The sequence below is a fragment of the Mchenga conophoros genome, linkage group LG9 (assembly GCF_057382185.1).
Source record: "Mchenga conophoros isolate Kocher_MC1m ecotype Shallow Benthic linkage group LG9, M_conophoros_male_GT1.1, whole genome shotgun sequence".
Classification (NCBI taxonomy): Eukaryota; Metazoa; Chordata; class Actinopteri; order Cichliformes; family Cichlidae; genus Mchenga; species Mchenga conophoros.
The window spans coordinates 30,495,733-30,515,508 of record NC_140534.1 but is presented as its reverse complement, the minus strand read 5'-3'; the positions used below and the strand labels follow the sequence as shown (position 1 = coordinate 30,515,508).

Below are 19,776 nucleotides of genomic sequence, written 5' to 3'. Positions count from 1 at the left end.
TTTAATTGTGCCTGCACCTTCAGACTCAAGATATGAAGGAAGAATTTCCTTTCGACTTAAAGTTTTGTTGTGTAGACTGATGGTGAGTTTGCAAAACAACTAAAGATTTGCTCCCTACATGCAATAGCACCACATCAGATTAGTCTAGACTCCTTGGATATGACAGAGTTTGCCCTTCCCTGACATTGTGAGCTTTCTGTAGTGGCTGATTTACAAACACAGCAAGATCCTGAAAACTGATTCTTGGAGACATTTTCTTTTATTTGAGCCCATTCCTTAGTGAATCTCACTCTGTGTTATCTGAGCACGTCATCCCTGTGAAATATTCCATTCTGTTCCAGCGGATGTTGGAAAGCTCGTTTTCAGATGCTGTATCAGATTGCATTCACCAGCACACTCTCTTCTCCGTCCCTTGCTCAAAGGAGCTCCATCTGGGTGCTGCTGTTTCCTTTACCATTTATGTTGGCACGGACAGGAGCACCACCATGTCCAGAGAGCACTTCTCTGCCTGCAAAACAGGAAGAACGCACTGCTTTCAGATAGACACTGGAGACAGAAAACAAGCCAGCAACGATCCAGAGGCAGACAGAGGAGGATGGTAACGGGAGATTTTGAGCTGGTGCACAGCCAGTTTCTGCACTTGGCATCGTCTTACTGGAACACATGCCCTCGTCTGTGGACAATCTCTCCGTCCCAGCAACCTATGAGGTTGGAATACTTAATAGGCCAATGTTGTTTGTCGCATATCTTCTCCGTGTAAAAAAAGATCGAAGAATTCTGTTTGCCTTAGCCCTGAGCGTGAAATATAAGCTACTCATTGACACTGATCGATGGCAGTGACAAAGCAGTTACTTGGACAGGTGCTGAGGTTTCTGGCTGTACTTTGACTTAAAATCAAAAATTCCCATGAATGTCAAAGCCCGGTGTTATTGCAATCCTTTATTCGCAAACAGCTGCTGATCTAATTCCCAGACTGCCTCAAGTCCATTTCTTTTGGCAATGAGCATGTTTTTATTGACAGCAACAGCCTTTTAGCACAATCAGGAAGGGACAGCAGAAAGTTACTGTAAATTCAGCTTTCCCACACTGTCTCAGCCTTGTTAGCAGGCCGATTTGTTCTGGGTGTGTGGGTTTGAACGAGCAAAGAGCAAATCTTGCAATGGACAATTGAATGGTCAAACGTCTGACCTTAAATCTACACGAGCATCTTTGCAATCTGGGTTTAAATCCAGGCAGAACTGCTCTTTTTATCCAGGGGTATGATTATTAGCTGGAGTATGAAGTTCAAATCCCACATCGCATATATGGTATGACCAGACTCATGCGGTGCAGGGCTTCAATTTTCACCATTGCATTTATCCTGAGTGAAAGCATGATGAGCTCCACCAGCATAAAGTGGTAACTGTCTGGTGTTACCACAGGCCTGGGTTCAAAGACTGTCACTGCAAGGCCAACGGGACTTTTATAGGGCTGCAACCTCTTTTTACATTCAAGTCAGTTTAAGAGACGATGCAGTTTTGTTGAATTAACTTTATTTTTTAACCTGACATTATACAACAATGCTTAAAACTCATTACAGCAGGTGTAAATACCGAGCCTGTAAGCTCATGATCATAAACACCTCAGTGAAAAGGTAGCTCGCTGGCAGAGGTCGGCCACGTTCCCGTACTGTCACTCCTTGTCAGCTGATGATGGGTTGTCTCCGCGTTGGACATCTGCAGTACTGGGGCAGAGGGAAAGCATACGTCGGCATGCAGACATGCACTGAACAGAGCAGTGCCGGCCTTTTGCTCAAACATCGGCTTAGTGCCCTGCTCTGATTTGCACAGACTCGGGCAGAAAGCACAGAGAGGGTCCTTGCACAAGAGCAGTGGGGACGGCTCTCTGCCAGCCGAATGCCAGAATGTCACAAGTCTGCGGAAGGTCTCAGTTCTTAAAAGTTCCAACAAAAACGCTGCGTTGCTGCAGTCGATGAGTGAACTGTTGTCCAAGCGCGCTTCCTCGTGGAATCATTAGACTTGGCTATTCAGACGTCCGGTGTGTGTGCAGTTTGAAGGGAGTGCAGGCGTTTGAGGGGAGGTTCTGTTAAATATTTCTCCGTCTACGTTCTTTGAGATGAACTCTGTTCTCAGCCAAGCCAAGAATGTGCCAAGTGCACCCACCCATCCATTAACCTTTCCCGAAGTGTGCCACCGTGCGAGAAAACAAAACACTTCATTAAAAGCAGAGCATGTTGGTCACGGTCAAGTATTTTAGTTCTTTTCCAGTTAATATCACTACAGTTATATGCTATTGTGCTCATAGGCTCAAACTTACACTTGTTAGGAACACTACACACAAGGCATGACGACCATACAGGGCTACAGGGAGATTAAAGCCAGAGAAACAATTTCTTTGTTTTCATATAAGAATATTCAATTTGAGGTGGCAGGAGAAAGAAAAAAACAACATAAGCTGCTGCTGCATATCGGTTTCAGCAAAAAACTTTTATCGTGACAGTTTGTTGACCTGTAGCTAAATTGAGAGGTCACATGTTCCAAACACAGCAGAGGTGGTGAGAGACGGTTTCTTCTTCATGCACACCTGCCCACAAGGGCTTCTCGAGCGTTTAACGACCTCGCTTTAAGTGCTCGGAACATCTCCCCGCGGTGCCAAACTCAAGGCTGCTTTCGACACGATGTTAATTTACCATCAGGACTCTTCAGGCAGGCATCCACTAAAAACCCTAAAATGTTGAAAATCTCACAGCCAACGAACAATCAAATGACTGCTTGTTTAAAAATGACATATTCCAGGCTTTTTCTTTTCTTTTTTTAAATGCTGTACATATTCCATGTGCTTGAGTTTGAGGGCCTGTGAAAACAACAAGTTGTTAATCACGCTTTCATATTTCATCAAGCACACAGAGCAAAGTCAGTAGTTTTGTTTAGCATGTGTAACGCAGGCGTGCAGGACCGACTGTATTCACTGAATAAGAGAGGGCACATTGTGCACTCGCATCCTCACGTGAACATCAGCAGATCAGAGGGTAAACTTGGCCAGCTCCTTCTTCTTTTCGTTGTATTTAGCGCTGAGTTGTCCTACAGCCCGTGCGTGCTCTTCATCCACCTCCTCCTTTAATCTCTGCTGCTCCTTCAGGAACTCGGCCCAGTCTTCTTTCAGCTGCTCCATGTTTGCCTTTAGACGGGTGCCCTGGCATGACACGAGGAAATCAAAATAACACAACAAAATTTATTTAAATGTTAAAGTGAATCATGCACTGTGCTGTATAAGGAGGGGAAATTCAAACTATCCTAAATGCCTTTAAAGCAACTTTTTTAGAAGTTGCCTTGGTGTGTGTCTTTACCTGTTGGGCCTCTAGCTCCCTCTGCTGGACTCTCTCTACCATGTGATTAGCAGCCTCCACTGTTGGACATAACAAAACAAAGGTGCGAAAATATTATTTCCACACATGAGTCAGACTGAATTCTCAAGGATGCCTAGAGACTCAAGATCTTAGCAACAGTAAGTTCACAGTAAACTACAGCATGGATGGAATAAACTCAGATACAGTATCTGTCTGTACAACGGTGATAACAACTGAATACTGGTTATGATGTTTGTTACAATGTTACTTCCTCCTCTGAGTGGTCATGGCAACAGCCAGAGGAGACATCATACAAACAAGCTTCTGCTGCTACACCTCGACTAGATTTTCTTATTTGGATTTCCAAACATTCATTCACACACGTTGAAGCTGTAGAGCTTGTCTCCATGGATACAAATGAAGAGGTAACACAGAAACAAATTTGCTGCAGAAAAGTAAAGAAAAAATGAAAATACTTAACACATTAAGGCAAACGACTAAATTATGTGAATGATTCATGAACTATGAAATAAGATTTCAGCAAAAAACAAACAAAAAAGGTTTCACGTGTGGCTGCGGGTGGAGTAACTTACACCGTTTATTGATGTCAGACAGCTGATGTTTCATGTCCTCGAAATTTGCTGGTGGCATTTGCTCGTTCGTTTCCAGCACACTTTTATTGATGTTCTCCAGCAGACGGCTCTCCCTGTACCCCCGCTTTTCCTGAACGACAGCACAACAAGTCAGCCCACGCTCTACACAGCAGCTGGGTTTTTTGCCACTAAAACAAAGAAATAAATAATTAAATAAGGTCGCTGAGTGCAGATGTGACAGTTAAAATTGAATTCCTGTCTGCATAGACAGCGACAGATATGTGACTTTTGACCATTTATGACAATTATTTGCTGTAATATTGGACGCAGACTGCAAGTAATTGCCAACTTGATCCCATTCAGTCACAGGCTGATAGCAGACTGACTGTCTTATGGCAACATTTACAGCAGGTGCTAGTAACAGAGTCTGTATCCTTAACAATCTCAGCTAAGCTAATCAATAAGAGTATGTGTTAATGCAATACTCAGCATATTACAAAATGTTTCAAAACTGAATAATATCGTATCATAGGCTGTCTGGTGATTCCCACCTCTGCTTCAAACAGTAGAAACTAATTGGCTCTGTATGTGAAAACAGTCTCTGTATTTCTTTTGATTGTTTTTGGTTACTTGCAACTTCGTGTTGGTTCTCTGTCACAATGGTGTGAAGGTTTATCGCTGATATCAGGTATAATTGGGACTGGAACAAGCCAGGCTACATTTTTAGGTTTTCAAGGGGTTGGCACAGAGGAGTGTGTGGCTGAGTGACTCTATGCAGAGCAGTCATCAAACTCTGTCATGCTTTCACAGTGTACCTCAAACTCTCTCATAAAGTAGCGGATCTCTGCATTGATGACCGGTCTGTGGTCCAGCAGTCGTGACTGGATATCACCCACATCTGCAGGATGAGCACAGATTGGAATAAACACACTTCACACAAAACAGACACATTTAACAACTGTCTGTGCTTTATTAGCTCAGCGGTGGTTTTAAATAAGTGCTTTAAAAAGCAAGGAGAGAGGCTGATAAGAGTTTAACTCACCTTTAGCGATCTTGTCCATTATTTTGAGCTCTCCTGTCAGAGTCCCTTTACCTTTTATCCCTCCCCTTTGGGGCAGCTAGTTAGCTTAACCAACTGCTAGCTTTCCTCCAAATGCTAAGCTAATTCACAGCAGAAGACGTAGTTAATATAGCAAAACTACTAGCTATTAAACCTTAAACCAACAACGATGCAAAATCCTAACACATATCACATGACTCAAAATACAAACGCTACTTCCGGGAATGCTCTGGACTGAATCAAAGTAGCGGAGAGGGGTGTTCATGATCTTTAAAGGTGTATTTTATTTACATTCCTTGAGGGTTTGTTATAGTTGGGTTACTGTGACTTCCTACTACAATTTTTTTTTTGAAATTTTGTAGGTGGATGCACGAACCTAAGTTGGAGGACAATGACGTGTTTTCTCCGCAGGCTCGCAATGAGTGGCTCTGGCTTGTGTATGAGGCTGTGTGGTGTGTGGTGCCTGGTTGTGGACAGCAGATGTCAGTGTTACTCTGCGGTGGAGCAAAGCGGCTCTAAGTATCGCTGTTTGACTCTCAGTTCCTTATCAGTAGAAAAGCCAGGCTGTTACAAAGGCTATATATAAATTTATTCATTATGTCAAAATCTATGCAGCAACTACAAAATAAAATAAAAATTCAGTCAGTCAAAATATTGATTTTAAGTAGGACTGTACTTGTATACTTTTACTCGGTGATAAAATAATAATAAATAAAATAACGGGTTGCCAGGTTGTGGAAAAATCTATTTAGCTCGTTTGTACATTTGGATTTAATATTCTTAAACTGTATTCCGTTTTTTGGGTAGACACTGCCCAAATTTACCTTCTGTGATCTGCCTCCTGGAAAGCCTGCAGGCTAGCTAAACCCAGTTAAATTTATTAACAGCATATTCATATTTATAGAAATATACCTTAGAGAGTGGAAAACACTGAGTAACATATATTTGTAACTGTGTTCTAACTAAGAGAAAGAATACCCAGCAGCTAGAGGAATTGTTCAAGACCAACCCAAAAGTTTCTCCTATTAATGCTTGTAATAAAAAAATAAAAAAAATAATCAACTTATCTTCATTGAATTTGTTTGTGCTAAGTTTGTCTAGTAATTGGAGAGCCATAGTTCTTTTTGATAAAATATTATTTAGATTATCCTGATATATATTCTTTATATATTCTTTGGGGGAATGCTCACAACTCCTGTAATAAAAGATATGCACAAAGAAAATGTGCAGAAAAACCAGAAAGTAGAAAAATAATTTAAAACCCCCCAAAAATATCATTCCCACTTTCCTGACCTTCATATGATTAAAATCCAGGGCTGGTAAAAACACCAGTGCCTGAATTATCTTGTCTAAGCAAATGCTTTTTTCCACACTTGATAAAATGCAAATATATGAGCATGAATGTATTAATAAACTCAGCACTTGTGGCAAGAGCAAAGTATTTCCATCAGAAGTGAGGAGAGGTGTTGTTTGGGGGCAAATAAGTTTGCTCGTGAGCCCCAAATTCACTTAGACTGTCATGCTCAGTTAAGAGAAAACAAACATTAAGACACCACTTAAGTCCCAGCGCTGTCCACATTGTTTAGTTAAACACTCATTACATGCACCATTAGTTTTGAGTTGGGCCTATTAAAGAGATTAAATGATTGATCAACAGCTGAGGGATAAAAAAACAAGGCCTTTGCTGACGCCTCGGGTTTATGGGAAAAAGCTGAGAGGATCTGTGACAACAAAACATGTCAGAACCAGCAAAGGCCTCTCTGACAGGAATGTGCATCCTGTTGTTTACTTATTCATGACTCTGCAGGGTGAAATTAAAAACATTAAGATCAGCTCGGCGAATGGTGGAGAGGCTGTATTTTCAGATTTTATATATATATATTTTATGTTTAGATTAAAATATCACCTAATAAGTCAAGCATATGACAGAAAAACATAAACAGAGCAACCAAAACAGATTCAATTATATTCATTAATATAATGATTTTGGATTTTCGGAGTCAGTAAAAAAAACAAAACAAAACATTTTTTTAATAATTTAACTTTATTAGTAGTTTAATGTAGATTTCACATGTTGGAGTTTGGAGGTCATTTCTGTAGATAGCACGGAAAAAAAGTTCCATCATACCAAGTAAACAAACACGTGTCAAAAGCTACGACAATAAAGAATTTGGAGAGCCCAGCCAGCATCAACATAACGAGGAAATATGTGTCCTTCTGCATCATTATCTGCGACGCCGGGCCGCAGTTTGCATGCGAGAGCTCGGTGCACGATCAGGTTTCCCTGTGTTTCTGTCTCGCAGGTCTATTAAGGGAATTCTGCTTTTTTATTTGACACTCCAGTCAGCGCAGAGCACAAAGCCTTTCTGGGACACTCTCCAAAATTGTCACTTAAAAAAGAAAAAGAAAAAAAAGAAGAGGCAAAGTTGCAGTCTTGTAAAACTTTAAATAATATGTCAGGACTTGAGGTTATTCAACACAGGTTAAAAGTAACCAGCTGTTATTATTTATAGCATTTTTACATTGTTGAGCCGTTTCACACAAATCTTTTGAGCAGTAAATGACAAATACAGTGAATTCTATTGCAGGGAGATCAGTAGATCAAACATTATTATACTCTTTCCATCAGGTATTTATGTATTATTGTGTTTCTTCAATATAATCATTCATTTAAATACAATAACACTAAATTCAGGAATTAATATAAATGTCATTTTTTTACACTTCAGTATTATATTATATATTCTATTATGATGCTGAAGTATTCCATATTATTGTGTAGAGTAAGCAGGGCTGAAGCAGCAGCAGTGTTTCTCCTCCTGTGAGTGCACGCTTGCCAGTATCCAGATGATCTCCTGCAGCACTTCCACTAACGGTGCTTCAGCAGTGCAGTGGGACGTCTGTGAGTGTGGTTTACCAAACATGCCCACTGGCCCTGCGAGCTCTCGCCCCGGTGACGCTCTTGCCTCTGTGTCTCTCTCTCTCTTTCCCGGACCAACCACGCTGGCCCTGTAACAACGGTGCTCGCATTACCCACTGGGTATAATTATCCTGCACTTAGCTGCTCTCCATTCTCTCTCCTTCTCATGTTTTCTCTCGCTCTGTCTCTCTCTCTCAGCTTGGTTGGGTCTTGACACCGAGGTCCAGGCGGAGGGCCGCGGGGCCGCTGCTTTGTGTTCACAACATGCTGTATGCCACTGACTGCAACACAGTTCTGAACAGGTGGGGCTGCGGTTGATGGGAAAGGGAGAAGGGAAGGGAAGGGGGGGTGCTACTCACTAGATGCTAAGGCCTCTGGGCTGGAATGAAGACGGGGGTGGTGGAGGGTTATAGGAGAGGACCTGCTGCCCAGCAGCCCACCTATGTGCTTTTTCCTTTCTCTCTCTCCATAACCAGACCCTGTTTCCACTGAATGCTGCTCTCTCTCTCTCTCAGTTCATGGGCAGAAAGCAGGTCATTCGTCCAGGCGCCACCACTCTCTTGTGCGACTGCTTGCTCGGAGGTGGAATGCTTCAGAGCTGTCCACCGTGGAGAAGACGCGCGACAGTCAGTGCAGTGCAAGACTGGAGTAGAGCAGGAAGGTAAAGAACCAAATAAAAACACTTAGGAGATGTATGCAGTGGCACTTAGAAGTCACAAGCCAGTGTGCAGTATGACACTGCCCCGCTGTCACGCTGTCCCGTGGACTGATGGGAAGGCACAGTGGCAGTACATGGCTTACAGGCTGAAAATCAACATATGTAGTCATCATTCTGCGCTTTTCAGGGAAGGAGAAGATTTTTCTTTTCTCTTTTGCAGTAAAATCAAACTGAACATTGTCAGATGCATCTTGCAGTGCCTGCCTCTTTTCATTCCAGCTGGAGATTGGCACTCAAACATTCAGGGACTGGAAGTGTGTGTGTAGATAGGGGGCGACCAGTGTGTCGGCCGCGATTAGCATTTGCAGCAGGCTCCTGCTGCCATTTCGGGACTCGTCCCAGAGATCAACGGCAACTGCACTGTCATTTCTCCCATGGGGGGCTGTCCCCCTGTCCTCTCCCGTCCGAGCACGGGTAGGGATCGCCTCTATTTCCAAGAGGCAGTGAAGGGGTCGAGCAAGGGCAACAGGCTGGGGGAGGCTCCAAACCTGTTGAGGCAGAGCTTCCTGCAAAGTGTCCACAATCAAAGTGACAGATGTAGCGTGGAGGGAGAACTGGACAAAGGTATCTCTCCATTTGTTGAGGACCAAATCACTTCTCCAGTCGGAGGCATTTCGAACACACACACACACACACACACACACACACACACACACACACACACACACACAGATTTAAATAACACACGTGCATACACACACTACAACTTGAGCAGAGGAGGAGTTTAAACTGTGAGGTTTAGGGGAAGAATCGACTCAGCTCCACTTGATGGTTTTTGAAGTTTTTCTTCAGTTGTGTGTGTGTGTGTGTGTGTGTGTGTGTGTGTGTGTGTGTGTGTGTGTGTGTGTGTGTGTGTGCTGGGTGATATTGGATGTGGGACTCAGGAGAAAGGCAAAGAGTAGAAAAATGGGGGTTTGCCCTGGGGTCACGCACACAAACTCAAGCATGCACTCATACTCGCATACACACACATGCACTCAGGCTGCTGTGGCATGTTTGGAGCAGTGCCTCGTCAGATTAGGGCCATGCTAGCTGTGTTTGATGGCCAACCTGGACAGACAAGGCCTGCCAGGCACAAACTGCTCAGGCACATGATGTCAGGGCAGAAACACATGCACACACACACACACTTACACACAAAAATTATCCCGCGCCAGACCAAAGAGACAGATGACACCCAGCATGAAGCTAAAGCCAAATCTGTAAGCATCCGCTGCGATCCAGCTGGCTAGCCCTAGGGTACCTGTCTCTGCGAAGTGGAATCAGCGTCACCCCCGTGAGCTGTCAAATTAGCTCACAGGGCTGGAAATGCTGAAGAGATTTGGCCCCTCGTCGCGGAAGAGCAAAAAGAGGGGAGGGGAGTATTAAAAAAATGTTTAGAATTCATCCTCCTGTTGGGAAAAATGGTTCAACTTCCAACAACGTATGAGTCAAGGTGGACTTACTAGTGCGAACCTGTGGACCGGGGGAAGCACTGTGGTGAAGAAGCACTCACACACTTTTCCAGCACCAACAAACTCGCATGCACGCACACACATGCTGATACTAGCAGATGCACATGCTCGAACATGGCAAAAAGAACGCCACTGCAAGCTCACACGCCTCATGATTTGCGCGCGCACACACGTTGCCAGGGGCGACTTTTCAATTACTGCCAGTGCTAAGCAGTCACCTGAGAGAGATGTACCATGTCTGAGTGGAAAGGCATTTCAACCAAGATTTTTTTTTTTCAAATCTGTTCCTGTCCCAGTTGTTAGACAGCTGTCAGGTACACAATCAGAAATGACATTCAACAAAGCAGCAAACATTTCCACAGTGAAACTTCACGGGAAACGATGGAAGAAAGCTTGTTTTAAAAAAGCTAAATTTGCAGCAACTGTTGAATGTGTAAAAAGAAAAAAAGGTGGTGGTAGGGGGTTGATCAAAAAGACTTAGGGGTCAGATTAGCCCGAATTAGATCACGGGGGTACTGTGGAGTGCAGCGACTTAAATTCAGGGGAACTACACACACTAAAAACACATGAAACACAAAGAATAGACGTGACAGTACTGAGACTTCTCCGGCTGAGAGACGCAGAACAACAACTTTTCCAGCTAAGAGATACTGTGGTCATGTCACACAGAGGAAATCGTTAACTAAGTAATTAATTCATACAAAGAATGAGAAATTTTAAGATGATTTAACCCAATTAAAACTTACAGTTGTGCAGCAATTTTCATTCTGAAAGACATGAAATGTTTCTGAGACATTTTGAGATGATTCGGGCTTTGTGTGTGTGTTAACCTGCTGCAGCAGCCATGCCACGTTCACTCACTTAAATCACCTTCTTCCACATTCTGATGCTCGGTCTGAACTTTAACAGGTTGTCTTCACTTTATGTGTTAGTGCATTGGGCTGCTGCCACGCGATTTGCTGACTGTAGATTTGCATTAAAGAGAGGTCATTCACCATGCGTCTGCTTTATCTACACACTGCTTGACATGCAGTATGTGAAAAAATACACGCTCCTCTATTAAAGTAGACATTGATAAATATGCAGCTTAGATTTGAATGGAGCTTTTCTTTCATATGAATTTCCCCTTTTACCTGATTTCTGGGCAAACTCTAGTCACAGAAAGTAAATCTTATTCTTTTTACGACTGCTCCAAAATTAACTTGCTTTCATGAGATTATGGAGTTCTCTTTTTTTTAATCAATTTTTGCAACTCAGAATCACTGTAGACCTTTTATTTGATCTCTTCAGGGCACTGCCTGGAAACTAAGCAGAAGGAGAACGGACCCATTCTTAACAAATAAATAAAAAGCTCATGTGAAGTTTCAGCCAGGGCCAAATTCTTCGAGGCCCAAAGCGTCCGTGCCATACTGACCCACTAATAGCTGCAGCGGCTTCTCTGTATGTGAGGTGACATAACGGCAGCAGTAAAGAAATGTGGACTGCCGACAACGGCGTCACTCCCTGGTGAGTGTGAGACAACATTTTAACCCCTATGGAGAGCCTGTCCTGCCTCGAGACAGCACAACGAGGGCGTGTGTTAAAGAACCTGACAGGAGTTTAGCGCTGATGGCCACCACGGCGTGAGATGGCAGCACCCCTGCTTGAGGGAGACGCTGTCACTCTCTTATGTTTATTTGAGGGTGGGTGTGAGGTGGCTAAACTTCTTCAGGTTTGAAAAGGTAAACAAACACATTTCGGCATGAGATCGTGTTTTAGTCCAAGAAAAACCAACATAGCAAATATTTCTGCTCACTCAAAGAAATGTAAAGTGGATGTTTTAGTGGGGATGATGAAAATGATGTCATCTGACCTCAGGAAATCACATGATAGGGTGGGGTTAGGTTTCACAATGAGCTCACCTGAAGCCTTCGCTGATTGTGACCTACACCCATCTTCACACCTTGGCTCGTGTGATTAGGTAGAGGATCATTAGGGAGTCCATTGTCCCCTTGAGGGGACTCTCCCACTGGGTTTAAATCTGGGACTCTCCACCATTTGACCCTAGAACTGAAGAAGCTTCTCGGATGAGAGCTGAAACATCTTCAAGCAACTCAAAGAAGTCCAGACGCTTTTCTTTCCAAGCTCCTTAGACTGTGTCTATTGAATAAAGTTGGGGAAAAAAAGAAATCTGAGGCTCATGACGTGCCATCCCCATCACTTCTCAGTGAATCTTCAACAGGGTAACAGAATAAAATCCACAGATATAACTACACAAAGGAGACCAGGACAAGACAGCGGCATAAAATGTTGTGGACAAACAGTATAAAAGCAACTACAACCAAAAAGGGGCAGAAATGATCTTCTGTCTTAACTTCTCCCTGTCAGTGCAGAAACTTGTAGAGGTCACTTGAATGGTGGTTAGTGTCTGTGCTGCCCTGTGGGGATTATTTCATTAACAAATAAACATTTGCACGTATATGACTTAGTTATATTTTATTGTTTTTAACTGCGTATTAGCAGCATGTAAAAGGAGCTTCACAAATGCTGCATACTCAGTCATCGTTGAGCATGCTGAAAGTTATGGATTGCCGCTCTGAGGTGGTTCTGCATTGCATTCCTCTCCTCTGCTCTCCTCTCTGCCGACGTTTGTCCCTGGAGGTGCTCTCTTAATGTCTTTGACTAAACTTCAGCCAGTCTTGACAGTGACAGTGCCCCATAGGAACAAAGTTGAGAGGATACCAATATGATTGTAATGGAGGGTTTGCGGGCAGGGTCTATCACACTGTGTCACTTATAAAAAGCACAAAAACCAACTGTCGGGGTGCATATCTGCACTTCTGGCTATGGTGATGAAAAAAAAAGGAATAAACTACTCGACTGTTCTATAGAGACGCCGTGGAGAGAGGGGACGTTTTCATTTTTGTGTTCCTCCTCTGTCACTGAAGGACCGAAGACTGTGGTGTCACATTAGCCGTAAAGGGGCGTTTTTAAAATCAAAGCCTCGTGACGTGATCCAATATGACTAGTTTCAAACGCTTGCAAGCCTCATTTGAAATCTGCCTTTATTTACCCTGAAACATTTCAGACATAAAGAAGAAGTTTTTAATCAGATCAGTCTGATTTGAATTGTTTCCGAATGGTCTCTCACCTTTATTACGTTAATAACAACTTGTTATAACGTAACCCCATATCATCAATATCAATAAATCAGCCGTAGCGTGAAGTACCTATTTGGTAACAGCCCGTGTCATTAGTATTGCAATGGCAGAGCTGAGTGTGAAATTACATTAGGACAAATAACACAACACATTAAGACCGTATCAGCACTTGGCAAGGGCCTCGGCTCTTCACTTGCGCCTATGCATTTGTGTACGTTAATTGTGTCGGCGTTTATGTGTGTGAGGCACCGTCACATGCTCCTGTCCTTAGGTTAGTGGATGAATGAAGGCTGTAAAAAGGAGCATGACAACTGTGAAAGTCACAAGGGGAGTCTGCAAGGGCCATAAAAATGGCTAAGTTTCCCTCCCTCGGGGTATGACCTGGATGTGTGTGTGTGTGCAGTCACAGTTCATGCATATGCAAGTTTACAAAAAAACCCCAAAAATAAAAGAGATAAGATATATGGATGCATTGTGTGTTTGCATGTTTGTGCGTGTGTGTGTGGCATCCTGAAGCAACACACTGGAGTCTCTTGTTGAGACTATCAGCACTCTATCACTGCCCCACATCTTCTATCCTCTCACCAGTCCCTCCGCCTCATCAACAGCATCCTTCATTGCTGGCTCATCCTCCCACCTACACCCCTGAGGCAAAGGCAGAGTGTGTGTGTGCGTGTGTGTGTGAGAAACTGTGTGTTAATATCTTCAGTATTTCACTTCAAAGACTGGTGGTTTTGGCTGTGTCAAAGTTGTGAAATGTTGCGGCATCTTAGAGATGGATAGATAGTCTGCGTAGTGTGTGTGTTTTAACCTCAGACGCACAATGTTAGAGGATCAGGAGATACAGAGATGACTTTGTGTTTTCCTGTCCAAATGTCGATTTCATGCAACCCTTGTTTGTGGGTTCTTTTCAAAGAGGCCAGTGATCAGCTGTGTGTCATGTGCTGTTAAATTTAGCCTGAACAAGGAGGGTTTTTGGGGTTTCCGAGATCAAATGCTTTAACACTATAGTTAAACTGCAAAAACACACACAAATCAGGAACTGTCCCTCTGGGTCACACTGCGCAGCAGATTAAGCGTTTTTTAGGACATGAATTGTTTCTGTGACGTTTGAAGTTAATCAAAAATGTGTATCAATTCAGCTGATTAGCTTAGTGAATGAGCTATGAGCTTACTGCCTTGTATTGAGATGAGACTGGTGCTTGGATTTGAGGGTGTGAATTGAGGCCTCTGGCCCCCCTCACATTGATAACGAGGCCCACTGGCTATTGCACTGTACAGCGGGGCTGTAATTCATTTCATGGGACGAAGCGGGAGAAAATAAAAGCATCCCTCAACAGCAGAGTCTACAAAATGCTAAATTAGTTTGCCTTTAACCTTTCAGCAATATGTTTGTCTTCTGCTTATCCATGCCTGTCACTGTTAAACACACACGCCTGAATGCCTAGAAGTCTCAGTCTACCCAGAAACTGAAGGTTTTTGACATGCGTTTGAATCCAGTGCTGAGAACTGCCATTATTTGTGAGATGCAGTAATAAAAGCAAATTATTTCACTCCAGACACGGTGATTCGAGAATGAGAGAACTGCAGCAAATACTCAGACAGTCAAAAAGAAAATAGAGACCCTTCACAAAGCTTTCTTCTCACTGATTGCACATCTTCTTATGTCTCAACTTGACTTATCAAAATCAAAATCATTCAGGTTCACTGACGGGCAAGTATTCTATCCTCATCGTCCTTTCCCACCTTGCACGTCTCAGTCGTTCTCTGATCTCTGTCTCTAAACGACTGTAATGACACTGCCTCACTTCTCTGTTTTGTATCATGTGCACGTATCTCTGAACTGTGTTGTTGTTCATGAGAGCGAGGCACGGAGAAGGCAGTCATCTGAGCAGACTGAGTGAGTCAGTGTTGGCTGGGGACGTGCTCTGCCAGATTGCAGCTTCATGCCCTTAGTCCAGTAGAAAACCAGTCAGCGGTGAAGCCACAAACTCACAAATGCACACGCAGGAGTTAGCCGGGCTGTGTGTCTCTGGTCTGTAATTATGCTAAATTAATTAAAGCACTGTTGGCTGTCTGATCTGTCATTCTGCTCATAATGACGTATATCACTATACTGTGTGCCCTAAAAAAGGTAATCATTCTGAGGTACGATTTGACTAACTCATCTACACAACACATCATGATGGGGGATATACGACAACTTTTCACTTAATTCTGTATTTTTTTCTTAATTTAGCCCTAATAGTTCCTCGTAGCATTGCGACAGATGCCACCTTGTGTGTATTTTGGAGCTGCGAGTGAGAAGAGGGTACAGTGCTAAGTTGCTAGCTAATGCTTGCTAAAAGAACTTTAGCTCTTCTGCACGCTAACACAAGACTAGCCAAGAACCCAGAATGATGTTAAAACTGAGTGAATGCTGACCCCAGCCCAGCAGCCAGACCCCGAACTTCAACAGGGAACAAAAAAGAGATGAGCAGTCATGCTGCAGCCTCCATTTCTATCCGTTTCTACTGTGGTGGTGAACACGTTGGAGTCTCTTTATGCTACTTTTCAACTTTGCTTTGTGTTGTCGGTATTTTTGTTCATACCTAAAAACTAAAAGGTAGGTTGTACGATTTGTGTTGGCATGTGAAACTGTAGTGTCAGGTTTAGACTGATAGGTTGTAATTATGAGACAGTAGGTTTCAGGTAATTTTGCAGAGTAAGGTGAATGTAGTCTAAGAAATTACTTTCTCTGTGTCAGCGAGGTTAAGCACGCACACAGAAAAAACACGCATTACACTGTATTGCAAGTGAGGGATTGTGCTACCTTGCTATCTTTTTTTCCCAGCTTTTACATGCTTTTACAAAAGCAATGCAGCAACTAAAACACAAGAACTTCACCCACACAAAACCTTTAAAACTTCTGCACAAAATCATACTACAATACAGTCCTCATGAAGAATGGACAGTGTTTTTTTCAAGGCCATAAAAGTCTTGGGTAAATGAACACTCATATCTTCATAGCTACTTATCCACTTCAGGTGTGGGACCTGCAGGGGTGGGGGTGGGGAGCTGTGGGCACATTATAAATTATATAAGGATTAACTCAAGTGCTCATTTTAAGAAAGTGTAGTGTTTCCTACTTCTACTTTGACTCAATTATCAGCCACAGAGGTTTTATCTCGTGTGTGCCAAACAGATATTGCTTAAGGCTGCTGGCATTTAACATTTTCAGTATACTTAATCATCTGCCCATCTGGATTTTTATTTTTCTATCAAGGCAAGTTCATGATGTCCCCATTTGTTCTGTTCTCATTTTGTTTGTTTTTTTCCAATGAAAATAAAAAAGGGAAACCTACTTTTCTTTGCTTTCCGCATTAATATAGAATTATAGTTAAATAACACGGGTGAATCTTGTTTATGAAAACGATGCAAAGAGCAGAGAAGAAGCGGAGGCGCAAAGCTGGGGAAGAAGTTTGGCAAATAATGGTGATTAGATTAATCTCTAAAATGGAAACAGAGGAGCTCACAGCGTGTTTAAGAGAAAATCTTTTTCTTCTCGAATTAATCCCTGCCCACGGGGAAACCGGTGATTCTCGATGGAGAGTTTAGATTGAAATTACGGGAACTTTGGTGCAGTTTTAAATTGTCTGCAGATGGAACCGTCGGTGTTTGGACTAAAATCTTTTCTTATAATTGTGAAAGTATGTAGTAGTTTGCTTCTCGCAGTGTTCCTCCGTGTCAGCCGTAACCACCAGGCACCACAGCCGCGTCCTCGTTAAAAATAACTAGCTGGTTTTCACACAAGAACAATAAACTGAGGGGGTCATTAAGGTAGCCGCCCATATTCAAAGATAATGATATGGAACCTTGTTTATGCTCAATGAATTGTTTTTTGTGTTAATTATTAGGGAAATGAGATGCATTACAAAGAGAATGTACTCTGCATTAATTCTAGGTTTTAAATAAATTAGTCATTTCAAATTAAAACCAAGCGGCTGTAATAAAAAAAGACGGTGATGTATGCAGATGAGTTGAAGAAATATGCAAATGAGGAAACTGTTGCTGTTTCCCCCCCCATGGAGGTCAAATTACAGGAATTGGCTGAGGGCAGTGGTCTCTGTCCCGACTCTCCCCTCTCTGCCATCCCCTGTGCTCATTTCATTTGCCACCCTCTCTGTGCTGCACTGTCAATTTTCCCCCTCTTTTTTCGAAGCACACTCCGCTGTCACAGGGTTTCAGCTGCAATTACTTTTAGAATCACTTCTCAGTGAGAAGTCAACTTCCCTGGAGGCTTCCTATCAGAACTTATTACAGCAGGGGGGCTGGCTGAAGTTAAGTGGCATGACCTGTGGGTTGGCTGGATCAGGAGGAGGGGATAAATGTATGGCTAATTTGTGGAACATTTGAATAAAGGGAAGAGTAGTGCGACAAGGCCACACAATGGCAAAAGAGAAGTCCTTGCATCGACCGTAACCATGTGACCCTATAAGTGAGAGGGTAAATCTTTTTTATAATTTTTTATATGTTTCACAACATTAGCCAAATGGGTCGACTCTCCCCTTTGCTTTTTTTTAACCCCCAAGCAAGAACTATAACCCCAGGACCGGGTGCATGACCACACACACACGCACGCATGCATGCATGTACCTAGGATGGAAAAAATACAAAGACTCTGCAGCTGAGGCAGATCAGCGGAAAGGGTGAGGAACGATTGAGGCGGTTAATTCAAGAAGAGTCATCTGTGTGTGAGAGAAAGACTCAAGGTGCAGTCTTGTGCAATCTCCTTGCCCCGGGTCACGCACATGTAGTTTAGCACCTACGTGCCGAATCAACCACCCATTTCTCTGATTGATGAGCTGAGTGGTTGCATCTCGTAAAACTCTGGTCTAACTGCACACCTGGGATCCTTATGTAATCCAAGGTTAGGCTCTGACGTACCAGAAATAGAAAAAAGAGAGAGAACACAAAGAGTTTAACCTGGGATGAATATTATTTTGTGATAGACACACCTGGTGGTAAAATATCACCAATTCCTCAGATGGTAATAACATGAGATCAACATAGGCATGTGTCCATAGGACCAGCGGAAGAATAGAAGTCACCTGATCAAAGTATTTCTAATCTACGGCAATCATTTCCATCAGTTAAGGTAAGACTTTATGCATTGAGCTGAACAGCAAACCTGGCAACAAGCTGCCAGTTAATTTGCAGTATACATTCATTTAACTCCATTCTTTGAATGCAAAGTAAATAGGACACCAAAAGTTTACATTCAGTATATTCAGTATCCAGCTGAAATGGAAACGAAGTCACAAACACTCCAGCAACATATAAAGCAACCTCCAGAGAGAAAAAACACAATGCAGACGTGGCAAAAACTGCAGTTCTTGAAGGTGCTGCTTCAGACCGGCTCAACTTTACAGCATTCAAAATCATATTTGCAGCCTGCTACAAATATGATTTTGGGCCCTATGGATAGTTTCTCCCTTCATAACTCTCAGCATATATTTTTTAATAACCCGTCCACGTGGATGCTGGAGTTAGGGGTGTGGCCACACTGACTGACAGGTGTCCCAACACAGGCAGAAGGTGTCCATTAGTGTCAGCTAGGCCTCATCCACTACTTTAAGTCATTATATGTTGTTGGTGCTTATTTAGCAAATATTATGGCTTGCTGTGTCATACAAATCATCCAAGATGTTAATGTTAATTTGCTTTTTAAAAAGTGACATTTTGTTGTTTTTATTATTACATAACTGATGTTAAGTATAAGCATATTTACATGTGTCTCTCTGTACTGCAGATGGTAAGTAGTGACTGGTGGGTTTTCTCGACAGCGGCATGTATGTGAATCCCCGGCGTGAGCACACACATCCCCACACCTTCAAAGGCAAAGACACATTTCTCTCCTTCATGTCTAAGTTCATTGAAGAGCATGCTGTGAAAAACACATGCCCCCCTTCCCGTGCCTTTGTGTCCTTCATACTTGCATCCTTGCTCCTGCACTCATGTAATTGCAGTAGACAATCAGATGCCATCTTTATAGGCGCATGGTACAACTGTCACAGCGTGTAAGAGCACGATGAAGCGTGGTCGATAAATCCTGTCAAAAGAGCTTACGACGCGCTAACGCTCCCCTCACCACCACGCAGTGTTGATTGTTCCAGTGAATCAGTCAGCGAGAGATGGCGGGGCCCTGTTCTTAGCAGATGTCGTGGCCGATCCCGTTCCCTCACTCTGATTTTGTTAATAAGAATTAATGAAGGGTAGCTGTTTGCTGTTGCGTAGGTGGACTGTGGTGTGTGTGTGTGTGTGTGTGGGGGGGGGGGGGGGGGGGGGCTGTCCATCTAGTACGGTTCGTAAAGTTGAGCTGACAAAGGTGTTGGGGAGATGAGGCAGGAGGTGATACAGGTAAAACCTAAACGCTTGACTCTCTCCCCGCATCACAAAGTCAATACAGTGAATGATGTAATTCTGCAGCTTCTGGAGGCTGGAGAGGATGGACAGTCATCAGCTTGGTAACTCAAATGCAGTCAAGCTTATTTCAAAGTTTTCAA

At 43.0% G+C, this 19,776-nt stretch overlaps 1 protein-coding gene across 3 annotated transcripts; it reads right to left on the bottom strand.

Annotated features, from left to right (window-relative positions):
- Window positions 1-295: 295 nt before the first annotated feature.
- On the bottom strand, window positions 296-5,243 carry bloc1s5 (biogenesis of lysosomal organelles complex-1, subunit 5, muted). Of its 3 annotated transcripts, none has more exons than XM_085287488.1 (6): window positions 4,982-5,243; window positions 4,755-4,837; window positions 3,940-4,069; window positions 3,347-3,405; window positions 3,007-3,192; window positions 296-508 (listed from the first exon to the last, which is right to left on the bottom strand). In XM_085287488.1, exons 1-5 carry the CDS (start codon window positions 4,998-5,000, stop codon window positions 3,022-3,024), a joined length of 462 nt encoding a protein of 153 aa, XP_085143614.1. In that variant the 5' UTR covers window positions 5,001-5,243; the 3' UTR covers window positions 296-508; window positions 3,007-3,021. The 3 variants fall into 3 exon arrangements, with proteins under 3 accessions (XP_085143614.1, XP_085143613.1, XP_085143612.1); XM_085287487.1 differs by lacking the exon at window positions 296-508 and adding an exon at window positions 1,516-2,853; XM_085287486.1 differs by lacking the exon at window positions 296-508 and having other exon boundaries at window positions 1,516-3,192; window positions 4,982-5,242.
- Window positions 5,244-19,776: the final 14,533 nt, after the last annotated feature.